This window comes from Clinocottus analis, unplaced genomic scaffold (genome assembly GCF_023055335.1).
Source record: "Clinocottus analis isolate CAN_PGR_092001 unplaced genomic scaffold, fCliAna1.0.p SCAF_15, whole genome shotgun sequence".
NCBI lineage: Eukaryota > Metazoa > Chordata > Actinopteri > Perciformes > Cottidae > Clinocottus > Clinocottus analis.
The window spans coordinates 3200133-3223907 of record NW_027175876.1 but is presented as its reverse complement, the minus strand read 5'-3'; the positions used below and the strand labels follow the sequence as shown (position 1 = coordinate 3223907).

At 44.1% G+C, this 23775-nt stretch overlaps 2 protein-coding genes across 4 annotated transcripts in view; both read right to left on the bottom strand.

The window, feature by feature from the left end:
• Nucleotides 1-1905: 1905 nt before the first annotated feature.
• Nucleotides 1906-11553, bottom strand: rnf217 (ring finger protein 217). 2 transcript variants are annotated; one of them, XM_068577159.1, is made up of 7 exons: nucleotides 10509-11553; nucleotides 6378-6599; nucleotides 6073-6237; nucleotides 5000-5097; nucleotides 4791-4894; nucleotides 3063-3134; nucleotides 1906-2383 (listed from the first exon to the last, which is right to left on the bottom strand). In XM_068577159.1, exons 1-7 carry the CDS (start codon nucleotides 11490-11492, stop codon nucleotides 2316-2318), a joined length of 1713 nt encoding a protein of 570 aa, XP_068433260.1. In that variant the 5' UTR covers nucleotides 11493-11553; the 3' UTR covers nucleotides 1906-2315. The 2 variants fall into 2 exon arrangements, with proteins under 2 accessions (XP_068433260.1, XP_068433259.1); XM_068577158.1 differs by having other exon boundaries at nucleotides 1906-2349.
• A 3533-nt stretch (nucleotides 11554-15086) lies between these two features.
• nkain2 (sodium/potassium transporting ATPase interacting 2) overlaps nucleotides 15087-23775 on the bottom strand; it is a 68499-nt gene continuing 59810 nt past the window's right edge. For both annotated transcript variants that reach the window (XM_068576838.1, XM_068576837.1), the window contains 2 exons: nucleotides 20220-20301; nucleotides 15087-17947 (listed from right to left, as the gene is read on the bottom strand). In XM_068576838.1, coding sequence (XP_068432939.1) covers nucleotides 17938-17947; nucleotides 20220-20301 — 92 coding nt within the window. In that variant the 3' untranslated portion in view covers nucleotides 15087-17937. The remainder of the gene's footprint in view (nucleotides 17948-20219; nucleotides 20302-23775) is intronic.

The window sequence follows — 23775 nt, the reverse complement described above, 5'->3', positions numbered from 1 at the left end:
ACACACACACACGCACAGAGTGTTGTGGAAACATCTTGTACTAGTCCACAGCGTGCGCCGCAGATGCTATTGTCACGTATCAGATCCTTCAAAAGCGTCCTGTCCGTTTCATCCAATTTGGATGATTTTTGTGCGGACGCACACTCACTTCCGAAACTAAGGACTGGCAGCAGGGGGGAGCGGATAGAAGGGTAAATGAAGCTGGCTGCTGTCAGGTGACGACCTCTAAAGCTCTTGAAAATCTCCCGTTTGCTGGCAGCACTCCTCGTGTGTGTGTGTGTGTGTGTGTGTGTGTGTGTGTGCTTTCTCGCGGTTTGTTGCCTGTTAAGTTTGTGTACGTTAAAAGCCACCACGTCACGATCCAAACTCTCAAGTGAGACAGCCGGTTCTCTCGTCGCTTCAATAAAATCAGACGCGATACAAAACTCTCAAAAATCAATTCTTAAAAACGTTGAAAAACCTGAACACCTAATAATTAACATTCAAATGTATTCTGGCACACATCTACGCAGCGCAGCAGCCTGATGATACCCTCATTTCTTTAAAACAATAAAACACCCTGTTTCGCTCTCAAGCAAACCACCACCCAGACGACATAGAAATTAAAAGTAAAACCTTAAATACTTGTTTTTCTACATGTACCACTTGCTTGATAGTATGTTCAGTCAATTTAATCCTCAGCAGCTTCACACTATCTAATGCATATTCTTACAATCTTACGCTGCCTCTTAGTCTATTTCTTCATGCAGACTCCAGTACACGCTGTCAGCATCAGCACCCAAAACCTCTGCAACAAGCAACCCCTGAAAAACCATAACAAAGAAACCCAACAAAGGGGCCCGGGTCCCCCCGTTTTGTCCCGCCACATTCAGCGTTTTGTTTTGGCACAATTGGCGCACAGCGGCTGTTTTTTTTTTTTTTGATGATGCAGATACTGGCATACAGTGTGTGGGCGCGGCAGAGGCGACGGGTGAGCGAGCCGCTGTCCCCGCCAGGGCAGAGACCGAAAGGAAAGGGGAGGTAGTCAGGGACCGATGGGTGGGGGGGGAAGAGGTGATGGAGAACCTCAACGGATCACAATGGAAGCTTTGCCAAAATACCACTTTCCAATATTTCCTTTAGCAATTAGCAGGCTGATTATGTGTTTGCCAAACAGGACATCCTTCTTTTTTTTAACGCTATGGTGGGTGTGGCCTGTACAAGTAGTTGTACAGGCCACACCCTGTACAACACACACACACACACACACACACAACCCAACTTTAAAATCTTCCAGCAAAAAACTTGAGATCAGTCAAGGTCAACCAGGTCAGCCAACAATAGCTGAATCTTTGCATCCACCAAAGTCTCGTCGTATTATTTTGAATAGTGTGTGCTTGTCCAAGACTCAATATCCAGTGAAAACTGAGGTTCCAGCCGACGAACATTGAACTAATTTAATGTCCAGCTCGTGTGCGTCTGTGAGAATTGACTTTTCCATCATGGCTTGGCCCTAAATTCAGTTTCCATTTTGCATTTTTTCCCAAATGACTGCTGAAACTTTTGCAAAAGTTCAAACAAGGAAGATATTTCCTCCCATTTCTCCGGTATTAATCTGTGAGCTCTTCCTATTGTTTCCCAGCAGTCAGCGTTTAAAGTTTCCTTCATTCACAATATCAGTACAACAATGTGTCAGCGCATCAGGCTCACTGGCGAGCTCCAAGCCCGCTCTCCTCCAACATTGTCGCAGGTGCGGGCGTAAACAAAACGGCCGTGGTTAAATATGTGACGGGGAGAGTGCAAAGCTTGCAAACGTGCACTGTTGACACTTCCTGTAATGTGTCCCGAGACTGGAGGCGGCCAGAGAGAAAGTACTCGGCTTAAAATAGTTTGTTAAATTTAAGGGGATTCAAACACCCACCTCCATCGAGTGAAGAGCACTCAGGCCAGAGCTTGCTTCACTTTAATCTGCTGTGTTTGTTTTTGTCCTTTTATACTCGAATATCCAGCGTTTCCTCTCCGCAGCGGCGGCACAAACATTCTCGACGTGACGACGCGCGATCATCCGGGCACCGCCTCCTGTGTCCATTTCCCATGGCTCGCGATCTAATTTCCTTCGTTAATCTTGTGACGTCGCCCTCAAGACTTCTGCCGTGACTCAGGCTGGCGTGTTCGTCCCCGGGGAGATGCGGGCGTCGTCTTTCCAGCGGTGTGTGCGCGTGTGTGTGTGTGTGTGTGTGTGTCGCGTGGTCTGGAATGGAGTGCAGGGAAGGGAGGGAGAGATTTCCCGTCAGATCCAGCTTCCGAACACCTGCGTGCGCTGCTTCTTTCTCCTCTTACACACATAGTAGACCGGGAAAACTACCAAACCTGCAGAAAGAGAAAGCGGTTGTAGAGATGAAGGCTGCAAGTGGGAGAAGAATGTGTAATTATACACATTTAAATTAGCGACTCATTAATGTGGAATTATCTATTAATATTAAGCTCTGATGAGTTTTCTATATGGACTTGATTTGATTATTCCATCTTCTGGCACATTGCCTTCACATTTGGTATATTTTGAAATGAATTGAGCTGAAAGAGGGAGCGAGCGAGCAGCGCGACACTGATTCTAACAACGATGGAAATAAATGACGCTAAACGCCGGCCCCGCAGCGGATCATCCGTCAGACGCACAGACACGGGGAAGAGATTAACACTAATTACAGTTCAACTGAGGCATCAAAAGTTCACAATACTGGCTGACAGAGTGCTCGGAGGGAGCAGTAGGATCGCATTATCAGTCAACGTAGTTTCAGGAAGTAAAAGCCACCGAAGAGAAGGGTCATAATCTGGATTTGGCATTTAAAAAACAAGAAGAGTTTTACTCTTCTGCAGGAGGAAGTATAACTGAGTATGGGAGTGTGTGTTTGCAATAAAGTTTGTAGCACGATTGTGTTGTTGCACAGACTGTGAACCTGTAATTTAATCAAACCATTTAGCTGTTTACTCTCTCTCTCTCTCTCTTTCCGGAGCTTCACTCTGATTAACATGCGTGCGTGCGTGCGTGTGTGTGTGTGTGTTCATGTGTATAGTTGTGTTACCTATCACCAGTGCGAGAGCTCCGAACACCAGGACCAGCAAAATGACCACTGGAGCTATTAACACCTTAGAGGCTGCAGAGAGAGAGAGAGAGAGAGAGAGAGAGAGAGAGAGAGAGAGAGAGAGAGAGAGAGAGAGAGAGAGAGAGAGAGGAGAAGAACAATAATCATCCATAATTAATACATTTTCCTTTTAGTTGGAATAGAAATTGCACAATTCAAAATTCATGTGTTGTCTTGTAACAGTTTGCTTAAAATTTTATGTATCGCCGCTAAATATTCAAGATGTTTGGCCGCCAGTGCATCAATTTGCTGGCTGTGGAGGACAATGAATGCTGCGCATACTTTCAGGGGGGACATAAATTCTCCACCCACATTAAGATGTCCCTCATTACGTGCAGGATCTGCGGCGCTAACAGTCCGTGGCGTGACGACAGCGGCGGGAGCCTTAATGGCTAAGTGGTTCTCGTCGAGGGACAAATTAGCTCCAAATTCAGCAGGCGCCCTGCAGACGTAACTCGCTGTGGCTGTCATGGAGAGCAAAGTTAAACAAATCTATCAAGAGTTCAGCTTCCTGGAGGCTTTGCTGGTGCACGCATTCGAGAACTGTGAAAGGATAATTAGAACTAACATAATCTGATATGTGATGATTTCACACTTCGTTATAAAGCTTTCCCCAGGGGCCCCTTTGCAAGTGCAGACTTTAATATGGAAGCGTTCACCGCCGCTGCAATCAGGAGGTAACTTAATGTCCGTCAGATGGGACAGAGCGGCAACAACACATTTTCGACGGAAGGTTTTTAATCAAGTGCACGGCAGAAAAAAGAAAAAAAAAAAACTATTCCACTGCTTCTTCTATCGCTCTCTAATCTACAGTTATAATCCACAGCAGAGTGCAAGCGTGGTGACGCTGATTTATTTTGGGTCACGGGCATTTTCTGTGCAACGCAGAATAACACTTACGAAAGCAGATTAGAGAAAAAAAAGCAGGTTGAGGGACTGTGGGGAGACTAGAAAGTTTCACAGTGCTTCTTTGCCAAACAACTCGCTGAATCTAACCAAAGTTGTCTTTTGCAAATCAGTGCCTGAAGGCAGAAGACACAGCAGCTGTCAAAGTGTGAATATGCAGCTGTATTCATGTAAAACTCAATATTCCTGACTGTATGCTGCAGCCCTGCAAGTCTCTTTGAGGCGGGATACAGGCACAGCTGTGCTTTAGCAGCAGGTATAACGCTCACAATGTTCACGTCTTAGTGCGGAGCGTTCGCGTACTAACAGTTGGCAATTAAAATCAAGTAACAAAGCTTATGGGAATATCATTAGTTTTTGCAGGTATTTAGTCACAAACCAAAGTATTGGACACAATAAAATGTCGCGCTGATGGCGGTGCTGGAGGCAGAGGATCACCAGAGACAGTAGGATTCATCCTCTGGGCACCATGAATATGAGATGTCTTAATTTGGACCAAAGTGACACGCTCACTTGACGTGCATTTGACGTGCGATTAGATTACACGCAAAGTCAATGTACAGACGGTAATTTCAACTCGGGTGAAAAATTTGCATGCCATTTTTACGGAGATAAGCCACGCCCCCTTTCAGGCACGAGTAATGCAAGTTTGGTTTGAACGCAGCATTACTGTAGTTGCCATCACCAGAGCCACGGCGATAGGATGGCGAGGAACTGTGGTTAAAAAAGTGCATTTCTTTCTCCACACACACACACACTTACCACAGACTGACCCTCTAATTAGCCGTCTCAGGTGAGGTTTATCAGGTAGGTAGCGATACTTGCATCCAAACACGCTGAGGTTTGATGTATGGTCCCCAAAAAACCTGACAAGAAAACGTTTTTGAATTTGAATGAGATCGTCACAATGAAAGAGGAGGAGGAGTCAGTCTGATAACAAAACGACAACAAAAACAGTAAAAGATTCGAACCGTAGGTGCCGGTAGCGCTCTCCACAGCGGTAACAGAAGTTAGTGTTACACTGCGTACACGTCATGTGGTCGCATCCCTCCGTACGCTGGATATGAATCTACAGAAGTAGATGAGGCAAGATGTAAGGGGGAAAAGAAGAAGATATTTATTTTATATATTATTATTACATTAATAAAGAGCTACATGTGTTAAGTTCTTCCACTCTTCATTTTGGTTGGGTCTCAATTTGTCTGCGTCATCGTGTTCTCCATCCAGACTCGAGATCAGCTCACTTCATTGTGAAATGTGAACAATTTCCCGGTCTTCGCGGCACTAAAATGCAACACGAGCAGAGTTCACCACTCTCGTTTTCAAACTGGAAAACTATAAGCATCTGGTTCAGCATCTATTGAGCTGCATTCAGCGGTCCACTTAATGGATCTTTTCTATTTGGCTGCCGCAGCAGCGAGCAGTCTTTCTACAAACTGGGCATTAAGTACAGCTGCTCTCAGCCTCTTTTCCAACTAAACACAGCGGGACACCAATTTACCGGCGTCCCGGTCAAACAGGATCCGCTCCCCCTCCTGCTTCCAGAGCAGAAATTCAGCGACAAACGCAGATGGAGAGTGTTTGCTCGCTGCGAGGAAACAGTTCCCACGTACCGGTAATTAGCTTAATCTATGTCTTGTTTTAGTCATCTCCTGACAGTCAAATTAAATATCGCATGGACTAACTTGGTCGTAATGAGACCAGGCTTGTGTTATGACCGCGAGAGAGTTGCCAGTAAGTCTATCTAGATTTGTTTTTCCTGCAGCGGAGACGTCATCATTTTTTGTCTATGCGTCTCGCTCCAGCGTGCTACAACACGCGCATCAAAATTTGAGCATCCTTCTACTTCTCTCCAGCTCCCCATCCATCATCGGCGCCGACTCTCATGCCTCTCGTCGCCTCCATTGATTTATTCATCCACATTTATTCCACCCTCCATCCGTCAAAACCTCCCTCCGTTGACCCGCAGCCGCCTCCGGTGTCCCACGGCGGCCGTGTTGTTCTACGGCAGAACAAACAACATCGTGACGACTTGGATCCTTACCCGACACTGTGGACACTTCTGGGCGTTTCTCTGCCCGTGCTCTATGACACTCGCCCAGCCTCGCAGCAGCTTGTCTCCTTTCCTGTAGTCGCGACATTTGACCCCGTTGTGCCATGGCGCGTGGCATTTGAAGCACCACACAAACTGGCAATTGCTGCACTGGATCTGAAGCGGGAGACAGAAGGAAGCAAACACACGCTTGAGTTACTTTTAAATCGTACACACTAGCTGGAAGTGGGATTACATTTTTTTTTCCCTTGTGTATTTCCGGATGTGTCGCCGGCGTATTGGAACCGTCCTCTTGCCTTGTACTTGTGCTCCGTGCGGTTGCTGTTGTTCCCATTTAGGGAGGTGAACTGGCTGCACTGGGGGCAGGGTTTGGTGCTCGAGTCCAGCTGACTCAGCTCCAAGAAGTAACGATACTTCGCCACGTCCTCGTTGGCTAAATGGGAGATCACCACTCCCTCATCCAGGTAGCCACTGCACTCTGGGATCGGACAGCCGATGTACGATTTGGCCACTCGCACCTGGAGAAACATGACAAACGTTTGTTCGACTTCAAATTGTTTCAAACACATTAAAAAGGTCTGCAATAAGACAAAGAGGTTGTGTAAAATTGACTCTAAAATGCCAATCTCTCTCCGCCTTTTTAGTGACGTTCAGAACCAAATCTACGTGTGGAGTGAATTCACACCACTGATGGGAAATATGGTTAATAATTTACCCGAGATTAGAGGAAGTAAAAGGTAGACGAAGGGAAGGCTGAAGGAGGAAGCGTAGAGTGGAAGTTAATATGTGTCAAAGCACACACAGACACACATTAGCTACTTCACACCAAGTGCTCGGCAGTCATTTCGTGGACCTCATCCACACACAATCTGTTAAAAACAACAACCGTAACATCCCACATTTCAAAGGAATCCAAATAAACATAAAACATACAACATGAAATAATAATTCACCACCTTCAGGGACATTTTATGAAGTCATACTCTCGCTTTTAGTGTGCACTACTTCATGATCTTACTATAGTCCTCCATCATTAAGTTCACGCGTGTGTTCAATCCAAACCAAAGCTATACATGAGATATCATACTTCATTCACCATCTAGCTCTCTTTGTCTTTCTTTCCTCCCAGGGCATCTCTCTTCCTCATTTCATATCTTCTTTCTGTCTCTTTCTCTGCACAACTGGTGTTACTGGCTTTGATGGCCTGAAGATGTGCGGACACATGATAAGGCATTTAAGTCTGTGTGTGTGAAATGACAGCCGACAGAAAGCCAAGAACAATAGCATCAGCCTCTGACGGTGTAACACCCAGCACACACACTAAACACACACACAGACTAAAAGCCTGTTACAAGATAATGAAAATGTATCCTCTGAAAAGGCATGAGCGCTGTGATGTGTGGTTATTGTTGCCACAACACAAACACCGCGAGCACCACAGCCAGACTGGTTGAACAGGTTGTTGTGAGAGCTGCCAATCTGTCTCTCACTTGCGGGTGTCACCCTCTGTGGGGTTTCAGAACTTCCGGGTCCCAAAACAGAAGCCAACACAAAGTGCAAATACACACACTGTGAAAGCAGTGAAATAATGGAGCTCATGTAGCGTGGCGGCTGTTGGTTGAGACGAAGCTAAAACCACCACCGCCCGACTCTGGTGTGTAGAGACAATACAGTCGGCCCTGTGTAAGATTGCAGTCATTTCCAACTTGGGAGTATTTGTACCCTGAGGTCTACTTCCGTTCGTTTTAATAATATATTTATATATATCCGCATATTTTTGCAAAGGACAAAAGAAACCAGACATCTATATGTGATTATAAATTGGTGTGATGCAGATTTTTGAGACAAAAAAACAGTAAGCCAAGTAATGGATAAGCAGTCGTGTTGAAATAATGTTAGTTAGCTAAAAGTAATAGATAAACAGTCAAATGTGATGGCTTAAAGTAAAGGGCACATGGTTGAAATGTTCTGCTTCTGTCGTTTGAACGCAAATTATTAATAGGACGAAATAGAGTTAAAAAAACATCCATCCATTTTCATCCGCTTAGTCCGGGGTCGGGTCGCGGTGGTACTTCCTATCCGTAGCACTTGCCTTCAGATGAGAGGCGCTCCTGTGAAGCAGTATCTAATGGAGTTTAATCTAATTGTATATCTAATGTATAATAGCAGGCTGACCCGGGCTTCCCTTTCTCCCCCGCAATATTACCCTGCTCATTCTGGGGGATCCCGAGGCGTCCCCAGATTTAATCCCTCCAGCGTGTCCTGGGTCTTCCCTCCCGGGCGGGGTCTCCTCCCAGTTGGACGTGCCCAGAAAACCCTCTCATGGGAGAGGCGGCATCCGAATAAGATGCCCGAACCAGAACGGGCGAGCGAGTTAAACAACCTCCAGTTTTCAATTCATTCACAAGACACGACAGATGGGGCTTGAGCTCATTTGACGGGGAAAAATTATGTAGAGAAGCTAATTTCCTCAGTGAATAGAAACACATCGAAACACCAAATGTTATGGCACAATATTCTATATTGTCAGCGATACAATATCCCTATTTCTAACTCAAACACATGGCCAGCCGCAAACCAGTGCAATCCGGTCTCCTGCATCTATCTGCCCAAGTGCCCAGGAGCAAGGTGCTCGGCCAATTCCCGTCCATGAACACACACTCCAATCTCTCTGACATCACGCTGACTCTACCTACTGAGTTTTAGCACGGTACACTGGCAGAATAGCAAAATTCCACCCACACATGACAGTTTACACGACCCTTATCTCAGTTCAGCGTTGTTATCAGAGTCGCTTGTCTCTGTGTTTGTGTGATTATCCGGGCCTCGTTATCACAGCAAGACAATTGCAGACAAAATGCTGTCTGTCTCACTGATAAACACTGTTTTATCTAAACAGATTAAAGGAGATTACAGGAAACAGCGGCGACAAGGAGCTGCGATTGTAACTTCTGCCTTTCTCCCAAGAATTAGTAACAGGGACGACTTGCAGGTTTATTAAAACCGGGTTTATGATCCGAGGATTGTACCGGTCCATAAAAAAAAGAGGCACTTAAAGACATCCATCCTGAAACACTTTAGCTCTGATAGATCAACAACGTGCCTTTCACTGCTGAGGCCCCCTTTCTGTGGCAGCTCCTCTGAATCAAAAGAAAGTTAATGCATCTCTCATCTATTATTCAATACCTTGATTTATGATTGTGGTTCGTCAGCAGAATCAATGAACAAGAAGCTCTCACTAAACACATGTTGTTGCAACAGGCGGTGTGACGGACCACGGCCCCCCTAAACTGTCGGGAGGTTTTGATGCGTTCAGGCTCTGTTGTGTTGGATTTATTATAACTGGATCATGACGTGTTCACATGTAATCTTGTAAAATGTAGTGTTGGTGATACACTTGAATACATTCAGTTGTTCACAGGAATATAACATGGATATTAGAGCTATATGATGAGCTTTTTAAACTTTCCTGACACGCTCTAGAAACGAATAAAACGTAATTTTAAAAAAAACTACTAATGACGAGATTTGTAATTATCGATAAAAATACAATCTTTTATTTTCTTATCATTTTCATGAAAGGGAAAAAACTGTGAAATTAAAGGATAACATTTGGAGTGCTTAAAATGATTTTGGGACATTTTAACCTGGCGCCTTGTAGAGCAGCTGCTATAATCAAACAACAATATGGATCATAACTGAGAGTTTTATGATCCATTGCACCATTAGTTGCAACAGAACGCATCGTGGCTGATACCTTGCATCCTTATTGTGACCTATTATAGCATAGATAACGAATTACTTTGCATATAGATAGTGCTGCTCTTTCCATGTATGGAGCACTGCTGGGACGCTTGTGTATATTTCCTATAACCTCAAAATAAAAGGCACGGAGGAGATGAGCCATGCTGAAAGACACACATGGGCTTTGTTGAACAAAGCACAAGTAAGTATACTAAATAAGACCGCAATGGCGCACAATGTAACCTTTTTGTCAAAAACAACCCAATTTTAGATCAGAATGTGTCAGTGACCTAGATTCACAGGGGGAAAGAAACAGTTGTTGTGCCAAAACGAGGAGACCTGCAGATGTTTGCCTGTGACATTTGAGTAACAATGTAATGAAACCGAGAGCTCATTTAGACCTTTGATCGTTGCTCAACGCCAGCCAGCCCCAGATATTTTATAACAGTTCCCAGAATTTCTCCAGTCCACATGCCACATATCTTTGAGTAGATAATATGCCAAACAAAACAGTTAAGATAGTGCCACTATTGTGAGTGTTGTTGTTGTTATTGCTGCTGCTGCTGCTGCTCAAGGACACTCCAACCAGCTGCTGACTAACCCAGCAATGCCATGTCCTGGAACAGCCTTAGCACTGTGACACCCTGCTGCACTAAATAAACCCCCACCCTTCTCCTACCAACCTGGGAGCTGACGTAGAGCTTCAGGCACTCGTCGCACACGGCCTTCCTGCAGCAGGGCAAGGGTGCGATGGTTTTCTCTTCCAGGCACACCCGGCAACCCTGCTGCGTCGCAGTCTCAGCACCGGCCTGCTCCGCGGACAGCCGGCGGGTCACGTCGTCGAGAGGATCCACCAGGTCGTCCAGCGTGTACAGAGCCGGTGGTTTGGGACTCGGACCCATCTCCAAGTCCCCGTCCGGACGCACGTCCGACGTGACCGCTGCTTCATCGTCCGTGATTTCAACGTCTTGTAGTCGGCGGCTGTCGCCCGCGGTGCAATACACGGTGCAGTAGACGTGCTCTTTGGCGTTAAAAGACTCGTCCGAAGCGACTGCGTTGACGTCACCGTCACGTTTATGACGTCGCTGCTGACCCGTAACGGTCACCCGCTCGACTCCTTTCTCGTCAGAAGTCGTCGAGTCGCTCGCGGTGGGCTCGTTTTGTGTCCCCGCGTCGCCCGTTTCTCGCTCCGACTTTTTACATTCGCCACGTTCCGTCGAAACGTCGCTGTGGCCGTTTCCTTCGCGGGTTTCGAGCTCGGTGCCGCGCTGCATCCGACTGTTCGTGTTAAAACACAGAGAGGGGGACTTCGAAACGCCGAAATTCCTCCTCAAAATCTCGACAGCGCTCGCCCTCCTCCTCATCTCTCCTCCTCCGCCGCCGCTGTTGCAGTTGTTGTTGTTGTTGCCCTTCGCATCCTCGCCGCCTCTCTCCCCCGAGTACCGCTCGCCTCCGTCGAGGGACAACCGGGAGTTGGACCTGGTGACGCGGCGGCTCAAATCTCTGACCGCCGACGGTTCAACTTTGCCGTCAACGAAGGAAGTTTCCGTCGGCGGGTTGCGGGACAATTTCACCCTCCCCTCCTCGAGACCGCTCATGAAACTCGGCATGGTACAGGCGTCGGCTATCGGTTCGTCATCGTCCATCCCCGATAGTGCTCTCCCCATTTAGTGAGCGGTTCTCTTACCCCGGTCGGTCCGTCGCCCGTCCGCCTCCCATCCAAATGCTGCTGCCACCAAAACAAAACAAAACAGCCAGCTCGGCGCTTCCGGGTGTGACGTCAGCATGTAGGAGAGCAGCGATAGGCCGACGGGAAGTCTACATGTGTCCCCCCCACACACACAGACTCCAGCTATTACCTGTGGAGAGAGTATAATATATATATAGATATATATATATATATCTATATATATATATATATATATATATATATATATATATATATATATATAGATATATATATATATATATATATATATAGATATATATATATAGATATATATATAGATATATATATAGATATAGATATAGATATAGATAGATAGATAGATATATAGATATATATATATCTCTATATATATAGATATAGATAGATAGATAGATAGATAGATAGATAGATATCTGCTGTAGAGAAGGAAAAAAAAAGTCTTATTATTTATCACCTGATCATAAAACCCATGTTTTGATAAGGTCCCTTAATCAGAATCAGAACCATTTATTCGCCAGGTATGTTTACACAAATGAGGATTTTTTTTCTTGCCTGAAGGTGCATAACATTAGACATTAGACGAGACAATCAACAACAGTGCAATAGACGTTGAATTAAGTACAAAATAAAGTGCTCAGACAAGCAGATAACAGTAATGTAATGTAATTGTAAAATATGGTATTGTAATGTTATGTGAAAGATAGAGTTGAAACTGATTTAAATGTTTGATGGTTGAACCAGATGGTGGAGAGGGAAGGAGATCAAAGGTCTGTAGACTTTTCCTCACTTGTATACCGAAATGGGGGAGGAGGGTCGTAAACAGAAACGGGGTTGACTTCAGCTGTATATCACTGAAAAAGTGTCACTATTTGTAGGCCAGCGCCAGACTACATTTAGTTTTGTAACGGGTTGTAGACGTCTTACTTTTCATTGCATCATACACACACAATCATCCAGCTCCTTAAATCACCCAGAACCAGGAGGCCTTCCTTACGCTCCGACAGGGAAAGTGACGCTAAGAATGAAAGTAGTTTGGACTGTAAAAATGAGTTGTAGGCTCTGTTGCAATCCCTCATTAATGCCATAGGGCCCAAGCCACGCGGTAATTAGTTTGCTTGTCCTGGCTGGGCCCAACTGGTTTCTAGTGGAGAATGACAACCATGCGAGAAAGTTTTTCCAGTCCCCCGCTCATTACATAAAGCCAGGAAACCCATCCGATGTCTTCTGGAGTGTATAAAAAAGTGGGGACGCTCTGAGGGCTACAAATAAATATTTAAATACTTCCAATCTTGAGCATTTACTCCATCTTAAACTCAGCCTAATGCATGAACACGATGAAGGCTTTTTCGTTCTAACTGGAGAGGTTTTCAGTCTTAATTGGGTAAATGTTTCATGCATTACTTTAACACCATTATCCTCAGGGATTTAAACACTGAATTTACCTTTGAGCGCAAGATGAGGATGTACGAATACCAGACACTCTACTCCTCTTAATGATTGCCGGTGCGTTTCCTCGGCAAAGGAACAATAGTGCTTCCTGGCAATGACTTTGTGTGTGTGTGTGTGTGTGTGTGTGTGTGTGTGGGTGTGTGTGTGTGTGCTTGTTAAAGAGATACAGATGCTGTCTTTTTGGATCCATTTTCAACAGGTTTGGCTTCCGTTCAGTTGCTTTAGAAAGTGGATTTTCTTTTTTTCAGAGCTTAATTACTGGAAAACACTTGGCTGCTCTTTCGTGAGTGAAATATAGCAAATGTAAATCATTTAAGGTCACAGAAGGTAAAACAAGATGACTGAAAGGTGTCAGAGAAGAGAAGACACAATGTAGACATTCCTTCTCCATTGTCTACTTTATTCCCAACTGTTGAGTTTATGTACAGTCATTCACCTGTGGGAAAACCAACGTAAAAAGAGAAGGAGTTTAACCAACATAGATGATTTTAGTCAGTGGTGAACATACGCATATCAACCCAGAGCCTCAGAGAAAGTTTACACATCGCCGTTTTCACTGGCAGTTAACGGCAGATTCCTGCATTGACGTGCTGACACTGAATAGTTGCTTAAATGTATTATGAAAATGTATTATTGCACACTCCAAATGCTCCTCTAGCACAAATATCTCCGTTGCGACAGTCCAATGTCACTCAATTTTACGTTACAATGAAGGGAAAAGTTTTGTATTTGACACTTTGGTGCGGAGTCCCTCAGGGTTCTGTCCTGGGTCCTATACTTCTCTCCGGTGTTACATTCCAGTTGTTTTTTTTTAACCTTTTGTAGCTGTATTTCTTTATTGAACCCATTGTGCAGGTGCTAATGACTACTTGAAGACCAAAAAACGTATTTCCTCAATCAGCTTCCTATTTGAGTGCTGGGATCCGACATGAACGCACATTAATCTGACATGTCATGGTTACGTCTACTGAGATTCTTGTCTGTGCTCATCTTCCTGGGTTGAAGTGGATGTAACTCAAATTCCAAGAGGTGGCGTCACATCCGTCTGTGCAATCAATCAAGATTCAGCAACTTTTTAATCAATACATGATGGCAGTCGGGTCGCTTGCTTATGTTTCCCGGCCACTGTCAATCAAATCTGGTCAAGCCACACCCACACAGTCCTAAACACACAAGCTAAGCTTTTGTTAACCGCCTAATATAAAATACTACTTTACGCTAACCTTTGATTTAGTTCATAAATATTTAATAATATATAGAAAAAAACTAACTTTCACAAAATCACAAAATCAAGCTTTCATGGGCTTTGAGTTAAACACAAAAAAAATCATCAAAACAGTTTTGATGAAGCTGGAGATGCCGCATTTCACTTATGAAAAGCAAAATTGATTTTGAAAGTTTGTGAACTTTTTGCCAGAACCCAGGATGAATGTCTTTCCTTCATATTCACACATTTACTCATCACTATAACTGCATACTCTTAATAATTCTTATTACAGATACAGGACTTTACAAACGCTCGATTGAATGTTTATTGACACCGGTCAACAAAATAAGGGCTCGCCTCAACCTTCTTCTGCAAATGTTTAACTCTCTATGTACAGATGTGCATTCCTAGAGCTCTACTTACTGTTCCAAAGTCTAAATGCAACCAAGCAGGCGCGAATATAAATTACTGTGTGAATCATCGCTTAAAAAATAAATATCATAAATGTTGTTATTGCTGTTAACAGTCCTTGATGAGTTCTTCAATTTCCTTTCAGCTTACGTTTGTGTTGAAGTTGTGGCTTTGCAGGTTCTGGGTTAAGTGTCGTTCAGTTCACCATGACATTGAAAGGTCGCACACACGCACACACCTACACACACACACACACACACACACACATACACACTTGGGTCACATTATATATCTGAAATCCTCTCCTCTATCTGCCAGATCGGCCTTCAGGTTGATATCGGTGCCACAGGGCCAGGTGATATTGCCTTGATCGACTCCATTAAAGGCAAATAAAACAACAGGAATTCACTTTCAGTTCAAATTCGCTAACGACACAAGCAACTGTCTTTTTCCATGACGCTTTAAATAATGGACATGTGACCCCCTCCCTATTCACAGCATTAGTTCCTGATTTGAATTTTGCAAAAAGACACTTCATCTGCAGTCATTTCATTTATTAAAAAGCAAGTGTGGTGCTGGTTATTAAATGAATATTTTAAAGTTCATTATGTGCTGAAGTGAAAGTGAATTTCCAGCCCTGACAGAATTGTTAATGAAAGAATTACAGACTATAGTGCAACTAATTCCCTTTCCTCTCGATCTCCTTTTTTACGCTCTCGTCTCAAAATACACTGTACAATTAGAAGAAATAAAACATAGTAGTCCCACTTGTACACAACATCATACATTAGTAGTCAACTAGAAAAAACAGTAAACACGGCCACATGTGATTAAAAAACGTCTAGAAGTTCAAAGTTACATTTCATCGTTTTACATTGTAGTTGCTATTTTCTCTCCTTTACTCGGCGGACATTTCAGACTGTGTTATTTATAGAAAAATCACAAAGTTCACATTTAGGACTCTTTGAAGAGAGTTGAGGAGCATTCAACAAACCAAACAGTTCCCATTTTAAGTAGCTAGTTAGTCACACGCAGCATGAGATTAAATACGCAACAGTTTGGAAACACCTCATGCAAACACACAAAACGTTGTTTCGGTCCTCCAGAGCGACTCCGAACGCAACCCACAGGTTTGTTAGAAAAAAAACATGGACGGCTGAAGATCACTGGCAGAAGGGAGGGGTGGGTTTTGTAGTTTGTTGAGGGGGAAAGAAAGTCATTTTGTTTTGTCTTCACCAAGAAATGTTCCCTCGGTTGACGGAGAATGCCTCAAACTTTTGGTCCGGCGACTTGTAACACAAACGCAACACCGTTCGTTATATATCTCCGGATGGAACCTGTTGTGTTTTTTCCGGAGCAGAATAAAAAAGAAAACCTGCTGGTCGCCTGGAATGCAAATGTGATTTTTTCTTCTTCCTCAAACTTGTGATATCCTTCGCTATTTTTCTTACATGGGAACCCAAGACAATTGAACCTGAGACCCATTATTTTTGGCCCCGGTCGGCAGCTTTTCAGAAACCAGGCTCCGCGGATGTCCGTGTGGCGGCATCGTTGGCACTTTCAACATAACAATTTGAGTGTTGAGGTGACGAGAGGGAGCTGCTCAGACTCTGGTGTCTCTCTGGAATCACTTTTGTCCTTGTTAGTCTGCAGGCGAGGGTGAACAGAGACACTCAAGCCTCTGTCGTTTCCTTTCTCTGCGCCTCTCACCAATCCTTGTCATTCACCAGTGTTTTGGAAAGGCAATCAAACAATAAATAAGTAATCCAATAATCTAACCAAGAGGCTTCTCCGTTCCCATAATCGTGAGATTTTTCTTCACGGTACCAAAAAAAGAAGCCACTCTACGATGAGATCCATAACGATCTGACAGTGATTGTCATGTCTGTAAAAGGTGTTTTCCCTTTGTGTAAGCGGCGTGTGTGGAAGATTTTGAAATATTTTTGCTGTTAGGGATGTTGTAGATGCTGCACATTAGGCTGATTGGGCACTTGATCTGGCCTCCAGCTTTTTTACTCTTTTTTTTTTTGTAATTCAGAAAAAGAGCATAACCCCCCATTGACGGCTGAAAGAGACGGTCGTGTGTGACGAAGGAAGCTCGGCATTGAGAGCTACAAGGACTGTTGCCTGACCTCAATCCCTCTCGTGGGGTTGTTTTCTTTGTCTCTATCTACCTCTCCCAGTCTGTCTTGGATGGAAGACACGGTATTTAGACAGAAAGACCAGGACTCTTGTCCTCTGCCTGTACTAATATAGGAGAAAACACCCAATGGCCTTTGGGATGCTGCAGCTAGAACGTCTCCTGTCTCTCTCCCAGTCTGCCTGTCGCTCTACATGGCTGTCAGGTCTTCAGTCTTTCTGGATTTTGGAGTATTGTAAACATTGTTAGGAGTCACATAAAACATGTTAATACATCTGTTATGTGTGTGTGTGTGTGTGTTTCTGCATGCATGCGCGTCTTCACACTGTGTATGTGAATGTGTGTTTCCCCGTACACATGCACACGTGGAAGGAGAGTATGTAAATCTACACACAGCACTGTCGTTTGACATTCAACGTTTCTGAAGAAACAACCGAGTGAAATGTGTGGCGTGAATCCAGCCCGTGACTTGTATCGAGATCCCCTCTTCGCTGCAACGAGAACCCAAATGCACCAAAGAGGAACGGTAGAAAACAAAAAAGATGTCTGACATTCCTATAATCGGTAGTCTTGCTAGTAGATGCTTGGTCAGTCTGGTTGGAGAACCAGCGTCTGGTGTTTCAGGCACAGAGAGCAAAATGGTCCAGAGATGGTTAAACAGGCTCTATTGTATACACAGCTCCATGAAACCGGGGCCGCACGTTAACATTTCTCTGACGGCAGAACGCCGTGAGTTCTCCCGAAGAAACACGTCGGTTAATTCGCAAATAGGCTGCTTTACATCCCTTTGGTTTCCTCCACAATGCAGATATCCAACATCACAAGAGGAATATATCGGGTCCTTCAAAGACGGGAAAAAAAAAAAATGCAGGTATTATCGGAGCTGCCTGTCCTGGAAGTTCACACACGTCCCGCAGTTACAACGTTCAACCACAGGAGGCCAGTGTTTCATCAGGAACAGATCTAACCATCGAAACAGCAGACAGGCAGACCAGGGAAGTAATCTGATTACTGGGGTGGAGGGTAAGGGGGGGGGACTATTAGTAGGTTGAAGCGCAGAATATCTTAGTGTCTTCTGGATCCTGTCTACTTGTCTGTGTCTTGGTTGTTGTTCATTAAAAGACAGTCGGAGTAGTAAAAGCAGGATGTTGAGCTGTGGTGGTTGGTAAGGCAGCGTTCCTGGAGTAGCTCCTGGGTTTACTTTGACCTGGATGAAGAGAGGAGAAGGTCATGTGAAATAGTGACTGCATCTCTTTTAATGCTGGAGCATAGATTTAAAAGGTTCATGTGAACCTCTTTGAGACGTAATTGAGGACAGTGAGGGTTGAGAGGGTTATGTTTAAATGCTTAGCGCCGTCGTCCTTTATGAAGTGATACACTTTGGCAAAAAAAAAAAAGCTGAACAACATCAATGTTCAATGAGGACATCAGAAGCACTTGAGTATTACAAGAGATTATAATAAGAGACAGCTTGAGAGCACCTACATGGCTTTACCGACTTTGATCATTCTCCCCGAAACTATTTCGAACAAAAACAGGAAAGGTATAAGAAAGAAAAAAAAAATGCAATCGATTTTTGAAAAATGTCCACATGTATATCCAAAATAATTGTTCACACAATTATTGTCACAAAATGACAGTGCTTTAAAGTGAGAATACCGGTATAAAGAGAAGACATTAAAGCTGAAGACTCAAGCGTCGTGTTGCTACGGCTTCACTCGGCCTGTTTGACCAACAGCTCACGGTGGCTAATGTTAGCGGTGGCCAACGTTAGCTAATGTTAGCAACCGTTAGGTATACATTGATGTACAGCAGATTTACTGCAGGCTACAAAAAAAACCCTACTTGCTTTGATATTGCATTTAATAAGTTCCTTATATAATTAGTTCTGAGCTCTGAACAAAGTCACGCTGCTCCAAGTGCAACAAAGAGCTGAATCGTGAGGCTGTAACAGCAGATGCAGAAATAAAAAACTGAATGAGACCTTTCACAACTTGATATTTTTGGCTCTGCATTGGTATCGATTTAATGGTTCTAAGTGTTACGATGTGTTTGGGGTTATGCTTAACTCTCATTTGAATGCAACGCGTGCTTTCTGAGGTCGTCGATAAGTTGATCTTTGCGAAGAGGCGCACAGCTCCACAAAAATTCTGGAGGCGGCAAATGTTGTGACGTTATTTTTGTGTGCACGCGTGTGTGTGGGTGGTCGGGTGTGGGAGATTTCTATTGGGACGATACAGCTGAGGTTTTTTTTGTGTGTGTGTGTTTTTTTACTGGTCCCTGTGGCCAGAGTCAATAAACACCAAAGCGAAGGGACAACAGCTGGGGAACAATGATAGCATATAGATGATGTTTGTGCAAGTGCGTGTGTGTGCATACGTGTGTGCGTGCGTCTATATGTATGTGTGTGTGTGCATTCATGTACCAGCACAATATGTCTGTCAACACATTCTAGTTGTTTGTTTGTATGCACAGTGTATGTGCGTTCATGTGTGTGTGTTAATGCTCTTGTGTGAGTTTGCAGCCATTATCTTGGGGGTCGATGATTTATGATCTGTGTTATGACTTCCACAGGGGACAAATAAAACTACAGAATGGCCCTTTATTGCCTTTCTTCTTTGTTTAGTCCTTCGTTTCATCCATCACTCTGTGTTTATCTTCTCCCCCTCTTGTCTCCCTCTCATTTTCTCTCTCTCTCTCTCTCTCTCTCTCTCTCTTTCAACGAGTCTATCTTGATCTCAATTTCTCTCTCCATCTCTCTCTCTCTGCCCGTCTGTCTGTCTCTAATTCGTTCAGGCTCTTTTCTCTAATAAAAACTGTTATTGATCAAGTGTCTGCTGAACATCAGAGAAATCGCCATTATTCTCATGTTGTTGTTTGCTACAGCGGTGTAAGCCTTCGCCGTATTGCTTGGCGCTTCCAACGGGATGAAGTGAGAGAGCGATATCGATGCAGCGCCTCCGTCTAAGCCCGGACTCAGACTTATTTTGTGTTATCCTATTCCTGGCTCTTCGGGGCATAAGAATAGCTGAAGATCTCAACAAAAACGGAAAATCTGTGGCTAGAGTCTCTGGAAATTTACCACATGAACTATAATACAAAATAAAAGCTTCCAAAATGCTACGACGATGATGATGAAACAGCTCACAGTGAAACAGGCTTTCATGAACACGCCCCCCCCCCCCCCCCACCTTCAGCGCTACAACAGTCTGAACTGATGAGATCGCGGGCTGATACATGACAAGCACTTGTGCTGATGCGGCGAGATCGTGCTTATATCGTCCTCACTGCAGACTGCAGACGCTTAACATATGAAACAAATACACAAACGTGTCCCTAAACACCGTTTGCTGTTGACGGTGGGGGTGGACTTTAAGAGGGTGTAGGGATGGGAGGAGCACTGAGACAAAAAAGGTAATTAAAATATCATTAATATCAATAATACCATGTGTAGATGAATAGAGAATGAGTATACTTACATGTACATGGGCTGTAGCTGAAGGTGGGAGGTCTTCTGAGGCCCCTGGTAACCGTACGAGTCGAACCCTCCTATAAAATCGACTGCACAGAAAAACACACCAATTAGAGAAAGAGTATGCGGTTATCAACTGGGAACCGCCCACCACCGATAAGTCATCGCTTGAGGCCTCCTACACCTCCAGAGTTCTCAACAAAACATGTTGTGCCGCAACCACCGCCTCTAAGTATCCCCGAGCTAATCGGGGTTGTGGACATGGAACGGCTTCGAGACAAGAAGAAAAAATGATCTATCCTCAGCTGTATGAGATGATTCAAATCTAATTCTATTTCTTGGAGGAAGACTACATCTTGTGAAGTGATGTATTTATGCCTTGAGAATACTCTTAACTCCTAAATTATATAGGATGGCTCTGCAGATTCCGGGGCTGAGGAGCTGCCAGCAGGTGGTTTCTTTTCTCAGACTGAGGCAGAGAGCCTGGACTTTTGAAGAGAGACAGCCATGATATGTATTTTTTTCTACTTTGATGTTGTGGAGCTCATAAAAGGGTACTTCCTCGCCTTGATCAGCGGCGTACTTTCGTATTTATTGAGCGAGGTTTCATACCGTCGAGTACAATGCAGAATATGGCGGCGCACTGCAGAGATGAAAGTGGCTTTACGAATACTTCAAGCCTGCGAGAAGCAGGGACGTCAGTCCAAACATGACGTGGATGTCAGGTAATTAAACTAATTAGTTTGACAAAGCTATTAAAAAACACTATGAATACAATATAAATGGAGATGTTATGTTTTCATATCTTTAAATGTCATAATGACGAGTAGAGTGAATTACAATGCTGTAACTCACCTTTCAAAAAAATATTTTGACAGTGAAAATTGTTGTTTGCTGTTATATTGCTAATTCAATGCATCACATTTGTAATTTAGTATTTTTTTTTACGGTAGTTTGGCTATTTTGCTGAGAGATGAGAACGCCTATGTCTCTCATGTCTGGACACAAAACATGAAGCCACAGCCAACTAGTTAGCTTAGCATAGGGACTGAAAGCAGCTGCAAATAGTTAGCTTGGCTTCGCTCAAACATGCTAATGTTTGTGTGTGCCTACCAGCACTTCTACAAGCTCACCGATTAACAGGTTGTTTGCTGTTACATCCTTTAAATATTTATCATCTTTCAGCACGTAACTCACCTCGAATCTAGAGGCGCTAGTGGGCAGAAGTAACTTTGAACAGAGCCAGGCTAGCTAGTTGTGTTTCCTGTTTTTATGCTAATCTCGGCTAACCAGCTACTGGCTCGGTTTTGTTAACACGCAATGCATCTGTCCTCCCATACCTGTCTCTTTCTTTTAATTCTGTCGCAGTCAAAGACGACACAAATCATACTAAGCCACAACTTCTTGGCTGCGAGGTTTCACACTTCTCCCATAATCCTCTTAATGCATTCATGAGAAATCATGATTACGCCGCGCGGCGGGACGGCGGATGATCTTCTTTGTCTTATCAGCGTTTCTCCTGGACTGCTGCAATGCTGTGCTCCTTTTATATGATCATTGGGTTCATTACGGTTGCTCGGTCAGACAATGCAGAGAGGTTGCCTTGCACCTGATGTGCTGCTTCTTTGTGCGGATCCTTTTGTGGAAGAATGGCCTGGTGTGAAACGGAGAGGGTTTCCTGCTGATTCATGCTGCAGTCAAATAGTCTCAGCAGACTTTCCGCCACGCTTGACCCTTTGAACGCGAGAGGAAATTGAGCCCCTAACCTTGTCAGTGTGCTGCCTATCAAGCTGTAGCAGTTCAATATAAAAATTCAGATATGTTATTCATAAGGCGCGGGCTCGTCCAATGAGCATACGAGCACGGGAACACTTCTTCAACGGCAGCCTGGTCTGTTAAAAGAAGAGTTTTCTTCATGCTCGGATCATCTTAAAGTAATGTGGCAATTGGTATATTTTCCAGTTGTGAGTGTTAACTATTGACAGAAAGACCGATTCGCACAAAGATTGTAATCGTTGGGTTCGTGGGTCCATCTAAATGTGTGTTGTTCGTGTGTGTATGTTTGACAAGAGTCTGTCTGACACATTCAAGGAGCTGTGAGACAGATAAGACTCCCTATAATGATTAATCTCCCACACACAGACACAACCACACACCTATACACACACACACACACACACACTACCACACGCACACATTCACACATGCACGGAATAATTATGAGAGTAATTAGCTTTCTCAGCAACTCAGAATCTTCATCGGTCCTCAGTGAGTATTAGCTTCTTCACCCAAGGCACATTTCCCTACAAAGCTCCCTGATTATTGTTTAGTCTCCCAGAATGCATTATCGCACAGCGGTTTTTCTTCTTCTTCTCCTCCTTCTTCTTCTTCTTCCTCCACAGCCTTCGCCTCGGCAGCACAAAGATTACAATGAATCCCAAAATCATAATGGAGAAAATTCTCTCCTCGTCGCATGAAAATGATGCATGTGGCATGACGCTCCCGTAGCCTACGTATTCATCGAGGCTTAATCGAGGCCTGAAACCTCAATTTGAATCCTGAGTCCTTCTGATAACGTTCGTCCCTTGAGAAGAAGTGTTGAAAATCACTTGTGTGATTGTGTGGCTTACAGTATTACCGTCCATTTGTGTGCAGCGTGCTGGCTTTCTGCCCCCTTTTTCTCTGTGTGCCTTCGGTTCCTTCTGCAGTCGTAACATATTAAATTGAACGGGAAGCTCTGAATTGCCCGTTGGTGTGAATGTGAGTGTGAGTGTGTTTGTCCACAAGTGTTAGCCCTGTTATGGACTGCCGACCCGGCCAACGCATGCCAGGCTCCAGCTCCCAAAACACTTCCTCCAGCACGAGCAGCCTGCAAAGCCGATGAGCAGATAGCCGTGTTGATGCTGAAGTGTTTCTTTAAGACACTAAATATTCATGACTAAAATATAGTTAAAGTTTGGGAGTTTATTTGCTCAAAAGCTCGGCGACTGTGCTTGTATTTGTTGATGTGACGGACCGAACGCGAGGAACTGTCATTGTGTTTAGTGTTAAATGTGCTTACACTCTTGATTGGTGCATAGAAATGTTGTCCATTTTAACATCATAATATCCAAACCAGTGAGAAAAGCAAGGTTTGAAGTCTCTCATGTGTAATAAACCAAATAAATAGTGTGTTTTTTAACCCCCAAAAATGTTTTCATGGCCTTCAAACAAGCAATGTGTTCTCATTTCTACTCGGCATGTTTTGCTGCTTGGCAGCACGGTGTCTTTTGTGTAGTATTTTTTTTAAAAAAAGAAGCGTTGTTGATGTTGTGAAACGATGGCGGTTCGGTTTAGGTAACAAAAGCATCAGAAAAAGCTGCACAGTTTGGCTTATTTAGCCCCTCTTGGAGTCAGACCGGGCTGAAATATGGCCCCAGTCTGAGATTTCAGTTGTTACAGCGAAGATAACAATAAATCAACAAGCAGCATTTCTACATCACTGAGCACACAAACTCTCACGTGGATCCACAGCACACTCCTCTCGCTCGAGCTCATCTGAATCTCTCTCTCTCTCTCTCTCT

Excerpts from the sequence above, each read along its gene's own strand:
- rnf217 (XM_068577158.1), bottom strand. The coding sequence starts at position 11,492 with ATGGGGAGAGCACTATCGGGGATGGACGATGACGAACCGATAGCCGAC. Across the intron at positions 5,098-6,072 it reads AGAAGTGTCCACAGTGTCGG|ATTCATATCCAGCGTACGGA; the intron begins GTAAGGATCCAA and ends CTACTTCTGTAG. Across the intron at positions 2,350-3,062 it reads AGCTCTCGCACTGGTGATAG|GTTTGGTAGTTTTCCCGGTC; the intron begins GTAACACAACTA and ends CTCTTTCTGCAG.